General features: G+C 48.8%; 1 protein-coding gene across 5 annotated transcripts; it reads right to left on the reverse strand.

Annotated features, from left to right (window-relative positions):
* Window positions 1-1,379: 1,379 nt before the first annotated feature.
* Window positions 1,380-6,306, reverse strand: Hmgb3 (high mobility group box 3). Of its 5 annotated transcripts, none has more exons than XM_076561485.1 (5): window positions 6,198-6,306; window positions 3,929-4,083; window positions 3,594-3,733; window positions 2,820-2,994; window positions 1,380-2,383 (listed from the first exon to the last, which is right to left on the reverse strand). In XM_076561485.1, exons 2-5 carry the CDS (start codon window positions 4,076-4,078, stop codon window positions 2,246-2,248), a joined length of 603 nt encoding a protein of 200 aa, XP_076417600.1. In that variant the 5' UTR covers window positions 4,079-4,083; window positions 6,198-6,306; the 3' UTR covers window positions 1,380-2,245. The 5 variants fall into 5 exon arrangements, with proteins under 5 accessions (XP_076417600.1, XP_076417602.1, XP_076417603.1 ...); XM_076561487.1 differs by having other exon boundaries at window positions 6,018-6,198; XM_076561488.1 differs by lacking the exon at window positions 6,198-6,306 and adding an exon at window positions 5,971-5,992.
* Window positions 6,307-7,802: the final 1,496 nt, after the last annotated feature.

Raw genomic sequence — 7,802 nt, forward strand, 5'->3', positions numbered from 1 at the left:
TTCCAAAGGATGAAATGTCATCTTACCTTACAGGGTGGTGTTGCAGGAGAGATCCTTCAAGGAAGCAGGTACTGCCCTTTTAATTAAAAAGTGTTAACAATTTGGGATTGCAAGAATGCACTGTTGTCCAGAAACTAGGCTAAGCTTAAAGCACATTATAGCATTTCAGAAGCTTCAGAGGACCATGCATCTAAGCATCTTGCCATACCATAAACACTTCACTACATCTTGTTGCAAGCAGCTGACAGACCAAGCAAGCCTCAACCAAAGTTTCTGTCCAACTATCTGAATCTCAGAAATGTTTAACTAAATACCTTGCCATTTCTATGTAGCTACTGGAAGAGACTAAGAGAAATATCCTAGTTGCCTTCCATGGGTGCTACATAGTTCAAGCAGACTGAGTGAGCACCACTTAGCAAGGAAATCATCTGTGGGTGGGTTGAGCTTCTCTTCCTTATTTAATGAGGTTGGCCATGGTTCATTATCCTTGGCTTGTACACTGTGTATTGGGCAGCAGCAGCAGCCACAGGTTAGAATGTTGAGTGACATAGACATGGTTGAAGCAAGTGCCTCTGGACAAACCTCATAATCAAGGGTTTTTAATGAGAAGAATTGGAGAAAGGACAAATTGTTCTGATGTGAGGGAATGTTTGTGTGTAGAGACTGGGCTATGACCAGACTATGACTTATTAATCTCAGACTAGAGAACATGGAGAGGACATCTCTAGACATGCATGTTCTGAATATCCCAGGCTAAAAGCTGCTGTTTAAAAAATGCCACTAAACCATTATCAAATTCCTCCTCCTTTTAAACATACATATTCAAGTATTAATACGAACTCTGTAACTAACCCAGTCCTCCATGATACTGTAGTAAACATCAACAGGTCAGCCTTCAAATGCAGACCTAAGGTAGAATCTGCAATCTCCCCTAGGGTTCTGATTTTTTGGATATATATCTTCTACTCTTGCCATTCCAACCCACACCACCTCATGGGGACCAGGAAACAAAAGCAGCAACTTAGGACTTCTGATTGTGAGCCCAGTAACTGCCCCAATACACATGCTGGAGTAAAGGTGAAACAGGGTTGAGGTATCTTACGCCCCACAGTCATACTGGCAGGCAGAGGCAGGACCTGACTAGACCAGCTTTTTTCCTAAGGGCTTGCTTTCCTGTATCTCTGTAGGCTGCTAAACCTTATCTATGGCATGATCAGTGCTTCGCCCTAATGCCAGACACAAATCATGAAGGGACTTCAAGTAACAACCACCCTCCTTCATCTGTCCTTAGCTGGAAGAAACCTTAGCAGTTTTAGAAGCAGAAGAAATCAAGTGGCTTCACTAAGACTGGTGAGTCAGAAATTTAGGCTGTTGTAACACAGAACAGTTTTAAAAATGTAATACTGTTTATTTAACTTCAAAAACATTTCAGCATTCTAAACATACAAAAAATAACAGAATGTTGCAAATTGCATTTAGGTACAGAGGGTTCTTGAACTTTCATTGATGCAGTAGTTCCTTGCTTTGCTGACAAGATGATGAGTTCTACAGTTTGTTTAAAAAGAGTTTAAAATCTACAGCACTTAACTAAAGAAAAAAATCCAAACACTTCTCATGCCAGCTGACCCCTCCCCCCTTTTCCACAACTAAGAATGTCAGCAGAATGCTATGTCACTATATACAAAAACAAGACAACCTGAAGCTAAATGGATGCCCCACCGCAGTATCAACAGGTCCAGCCTCACAGTGCACGCCCTGAGCTACGGCCCCCTCCAAAAGGCATCTTCCCCTCACAGCCTTCACACCAAACAAGGAGCATCAGGAATCTGTTTGGGTTGTTTTGTTCTCTTTACAAACTATAGATATGTACACCTGACAACTCAGGGTTTCTAGCCAATAACCAACCATATAGTTAACACTACCTTACGAGTTGAAAACAAAATGCCAGAAACATCTTCAAATGCCTTGTCACATCAACAGCAAAGTGCACAGAGTGAGGAGAACACGAGAGTGCCTTTTCATTTTAAAAATGTTTGGAGCTATGTACAACTTTGATACAGTTTCAGGGCGCTCCGGACACCCATGGCCACTTCATGTAAACCACTGACACTTTGAGAAACTACAATATGATCGTGATCAAATCTTGTAATTAAACCTAACAAGGGCAATAGACACAACTCAAATAAGAGATGTGTCAATCACGGCGCTCTCCTACTCTAAGGTATTCACAAGGAGACAAGAGTTTTTATTCATCTTCCTCCTCCTCCTCTTCCTCTTCTTCCTCGTCCTCCTCCTCCTCTTCCTCTTCCACCTTTTTCCGGGCAACTTTAGCAGGACCCTTGGCGCCATCGAATTTCCCTTTAGACTTATAGTCAGCAACATCCTACAAGGAACAGGGACACATGGGAAATGAGTGGCTAAATTCTCACAGCTCTTTGTAAAAACAGGTAGAAACAGCATACAGGCCTCACTAAATTAAGTAAGCAAATGGTTAACAGTTTCCATATGCAAATATGTTCCTTGCTCATTCAAATCTTCAAGTCAATGGGCATTCAAGTGTCCTTTAAGTCATGTTAATAACCCCATCAAATCCCTTTTCTCCTCTAAGGGTGGGTGTACATGCAGTTTAGAGTGCTAGTTTTAAATATAAGGATGGAGTTTAATGAGGGAAGGGTGGAAGAACTATCAGAAGTAAGAACATCAGCACACACTGCTTTCTTCTAGGGAACTGGACTCTTGAATGCTAAGGTAAGCACCCAGTCTAATCTAGCAGAGCAGCCATATACCCCACCAACCAGGGAAGCTTCCAGTCTCCTCACCTTCTCATACTTCTCCTTCAGTTTTGCAGCCTTGGTAATGTAAGGCTGCTTTTCACTGTCACTTAGGTTATTCCACATCTCACCAAGCTTTTTTGCCACATCTCCAATGGAGATGCCAGGGTTTGTAGATTTGATCTTGGGGCGGAATTCAGAGCAGAATAAGAAAAATCCAGACCTTTGGGGAGAGATTTATATAGACTAGATAAGCATGCGCGCGCGCGCGCGCGCGCGCGCACACACACACACACACACACACACACGTTCCTTGAGTCTACACATTCCTTCTTGAGACATAAGGTCTTGCTATGTAGCGCAAACTAGATTCAAATTTTCAATCCTGCATCCTTGGCCTCCAAGTACTAGGCTTATAAAATAGGTATGCCCAAACATACCACACCAAAATACAATTACTTTTTGCTGTGTTTTCTCCTCTCAGACATAGAATCACCGTATTCAATGCTACAAAATCTGAAGACTTTAGAGTTTAGTGATGCTGCCAAAGTACAGTATCTTTGTCTTCCAATTGGTAGCTAAGGGAAAAGTAATACAACTAAGGGTTCTGGTGTGCTTAAGTACGATGCCTCCTTCCTCGTGAAGAACCAACAGTCAACCTATACAACCCCAGAGACACAGTCAACTATAGACAAGCACTGAATTGAAAGCTGAGTTTAGAAGCCTGTGTCTCAACATTTTTTTAAAAAAGGTAACAGCTTTTAAAACTCTCAAGCAAAAGGAAAGCTTTCAACTGTTAGCACATATCCTATAGCCACTTACGGTGGTCTTTTGGGGGCATTGGGGTCCTTCTTCTTCTTGCCTCCTTTAGCTGGTCCATAATCTTTCATTTCCCGATCATAGCGTACTTTATCCGCCTTTGCCATTTCATCAAACTTCGATTTCTCTTTGCCGGACATTGTCTGCAAAGAACAGAACTTGTTAAATTCCTAGATACAGTTCAGCACATACTTGCCCAATGGTTTTGTAGAACCCCTTGGAAAAAAAAAAAGCTTTGTACTTCATTTTTAAAGTCTAAGAAAATAGCCAGCCACTCAGGGTGACTCTACAAGTCAGCAAATCCCGAAGGTAGCCTACAAATTGAACTGTCAAAATACCTTCCACCTCTCAGAGCACTTCTTGGAAAACTCTGCAAAATTGACTGGGACCTCTGGGTTTTTCTTCTTATGTTCTTCCCTGCATGTCTGCACGAAGAAGGCATAAGCAGACATCTTGCCCTTTGGTTTCTTGGGGTCACCTTTAGCCATCCTGACTGATGTATGGATAGAAGACAAACAGATGAAAACACAATGAAATACGATGAGAAGTACAAAGAGAAACCAAAGGCAAAGCCAAATTAAGTTTCTTGGTAGTAATTCCCCACCCCACCCCACCCCTCACCCCCCACCCCCGCCTAAGCTCCTGACAAGGTGGCAGCAGGAGGCAGAGTAGGAAAGAAATCAGCTTCACTGTTGCTTGTCATTTAACGTTTGACCAGCATGAAGCACTGAAGCACGATGGTTTACAAGTTACTTCTCTAGAGTAATCACCTAGTTCTTCAAATGGGGATAACCCCCTTCAAAAGGGGGTTCCTGAGCACTCCACAGTAGTGAACTGCTACTATTCTGTAGTTTCTAAAACCAAAAGTCTGAAGAACTAATGGAAAGACACGTTTGTAGAGAGTGTAGGTGACTGGAGATAGACTTCATTTCGACTAGGTGGTTGTCTCTTTAATTCTTACGTTTAAAGGGGAAATCAAATGAAACCATAAATAGGAACAGATGTGAAATGTCAAGAGTTGCTGATATATTTGCCTTATAAAAATGGGTTTTTACAGCACTAGTGACCTGGAAAGCAAGCAGGCATCCTTCATACTACTAGTTGAAATCTGTCACTTTGTCACCAGGAAAAGGGGGAGGGGACATCAATGGACTAGTCTTTCCCCTGTGTAATGCAGAAATGCAGGTCTAGCCAGGAACACTTTCCCCAAAGTTTCCAAATAAAAATGCAGCTGTGGTGTGTCATCCTGCCTGTCCCCCATTCTCCCACCTCACCCCCCACCCCCCGCGCCCGCTTCCCGCCATCTTTTCCTTTTCCCACACCCAAGGTCATCATGTAAAACTAAAGCACTCCCTTTGGCACCAAAGGCCCGCGGGGCGCATTAAAGCCCCTCCGCGGCATCCCGGGTGGGGCGCGCCCCAACACTGGGGCGTCCTGGATTCCAGGCCGGCAGCAGACAGCCCATGTCGGGCCAAGTCCCCGTTGCTCCCGACACCTATAATTCACCTTCCATTTTGTCAAAAGCCTCGGAATGAAAGAAAGTGCCCGTGAAATCCAGTGCTGCCACCCCCGGGCCGAGCGCGGTGCCGGGGGCGGCGGCGGCGCGCGGGGGGTGGGGGGAATGTGGGGCCCGGCAGGCGACACTCGCCGCCGCGCCTCCGAGCCCCGCTCGCTAAAATGGCTGATCCGCGCGCGGCCGGCGCAGGCGGCGACGGCGGCGAACAAAGCGGCCCGGGCCCCGCCACCGTCGCCCGCTCGCCGGCCCCCACCCCACCCCGCCCCGCCCCACGCGGGCAGCCCGAGGGCGCCTAGCCGCCAGCCCGGCCTCCCCGCCCCCGACGCGGGCCGCACTCGGGATAACAAAGGCGCCCGTGCAGCCATGACGCTCCACGCAGCGGGGCCCGCGGCATCGCCCCCGGTCCCGCACTCTGTCAGGCTTCACGGTCATTGCCTGTAGCCAGCTCCCCCGCCGGCCTCGCCCGAGCCCCGCACCAGCCCTACTCCATCCTGCCGCCGCTGCGTCGGCGACACCTGCCCCCCCCCGCACCCCCCCCCCCAGGCCACCGGGCACTCCACGACGGCCATGTTCAAGAAGAGCCGCCGGCTCAGCCGGCGGACCCGCACCGTGTCCAGCTCGGCCTTCCCGCGAACTTTGCCCGCGCCTCAGCCCCGAGCCGCACGGCCGCTCCCTGCGGAGTCGCTCCCAAGCTGGGGCGCGCCCAGCACCCTTCCCGCCGCCGCCGGGACGCGCGCCGCCAGAGCCCGCAGCCGCCTCTCGCTCGCCGCGCTGCCTCAGCGGCGGAACATCTGGCCAGGGGCTGCTGAGCCACCAGGCTGCTGTCCCTGGTGGCGACCGCGGCTCCGCGTAGAGGGCCGAGACCTGAGAGGCAGCAGGCTGGAGCACAGGCACTGGAAAAGTTGAGACACCTGAATTGCTTCTTCCTTCCTGGCCACCTAGCAGCAGAGAAGGAGAAGGGGCGGCAAGGGCGCGGGAGTAGACACAGCGAGAGCGGTAGAGGCGCGCTCGCGGAGGCGCGGGCCGGAAAGTTGTGCGAACGCCGCTGCAGCTGCAGAAGCGGCGGCGGGCGCGGGCGGTGCTAGACGTACCTGTATTGTTCGCTAGTCTGGGCAGCGCAGGGCACGACGCGCGGCTCAGCAATCCCCAGCCTCGCGCTAGCTGCCTTCACGAGAGCCGCCTGATTGGCCAACGGGCTCCGGCGTTTAAAACAACCTCCTCGCCCAGCCATTGGCTGTAGGCCTCATGCATATTAAGTAGCCTCCCGCGCTCATTGGGCGCGGCCTCTGGGCTCATTCATTTAAACATAACAACCCGCGGTCGCCTGCTGAGAAGCCAAAACAGCGAATAATAATATTCTCTCAAACCCACCTCCCTCCCCCACCGCCCTCGCGGAGCAGAGGTGCCATCTCCGAAGACTTTGGGGAGGTGGCCCTGAGGTTCCCTAAGGCCTCGGCCTCTAGCGTGAGAAAGCCAGGTCGAGCTCAACAGCTCTGCCCTCTGCTCCTACAGCGTGACCCTTTCGCCACCCTTCGCCCTAGCCCCTGACCCAGGAAACCCCTGGGTCGTTTGGCCAGGATCTATGGCCCACCTCTGCCCAGGTGTGACGCAGCAGGGGCCTGGCTGCAGGCCCTCACTCGGTGCCCAGCCAAGCTTCAAGAGCCACTGCATCCTAGCAGAAGCCAGGAGCTTTTGATGCCTACCCAAAGGAGGCCTTCATGGATGGCATTCAATGGGGCTTTTTCCAGTAATTCCCAGAGCTTCTGTGTAAGCACTTACAGTTGAGGAAACATCCGGCTAGGATAGCTAGGAGAGGAAAACAGAGTCTGATAAGAGCAGAAGAAAAAAAAAATGTGAGAAAAAGTAGTTTTGTGAGCAAGGAGTGTTACAGAGTAACAAAGGACTCCCATCACTGCCCTATGCACACAAGCATTTCTTTATTTTCCTGATGATCCCCTAGTGAATAAAAAAGTACTTGGAATGACAGACTAAATGGCACTGGCTTGGTGGTATGTATGGTCTTGGAGAATCAGACAAAATATCAACCCTACTTAAAAACCATCTAAGAAGACTGATGGTGTAGCACAGCAGTACAGCACTCATGTGTATATGTATACATACTGCAAAAGAGGAAGGGTCTATTTATCATTTATCTCTGCTCAAGAGACAGTCTTTACTGCTAGGCATGGTGGCACAAGCCTTTTATCCCAGCACTTGGGAAGCACAGGCAGGCAGATCTCTGTATGTGACCCCTCTCCCTTTCCTTTTAAGAGGTCACATACAACTGCAAAAAGCACTGCCTCCTTCAGTCATGGGAGGAGCAAATACCACTACAGATCTATGTGTGTTTGAGATCAGCCTGGTCTATATGGGGAACTCTAGGCTAGCAAGGACTACATAGAAAAACCTTGTCTCAAATAAACAAAGCCAACTGTCAGATCTGAAGGTAGTTGCCATGGTTCTATATCCACCTTCCTCCTGGGCTCCTATGTGGAAACTCCTCCTAGACTAATTTCCTTCTCTAACAGCATGCCAAAGAACAGACTGTGTCCTAGTGGGTTCCTGTCTTACAAAAACTCTCATACTTTAAAGCCATGTGTATATGCTAAATGCATAGTAAAAGGCAGGCATAGTATGGCATGTTTATAATCAGTACTTAGAAGGCTGAGAATTGAAGATTTCAAATTTGAGGTCAG

Source organism: Peromyscus maniculatus, chromosome X, assembly GCF_049852395.1.
Source record: "Peromyscus maniculatus bairdii isolate BWxNUB_F1_BW_parent chromosome X, HU_Pman_BW_mat_3.1, whole genome shotgun sequence".
NCBI classification, from domain to species: Eukaryota; Metazoa; Chordata; class Mammalia; order Rodentia; family Cricetidae; genus Peromyscus; species Peromyscus maniculatus.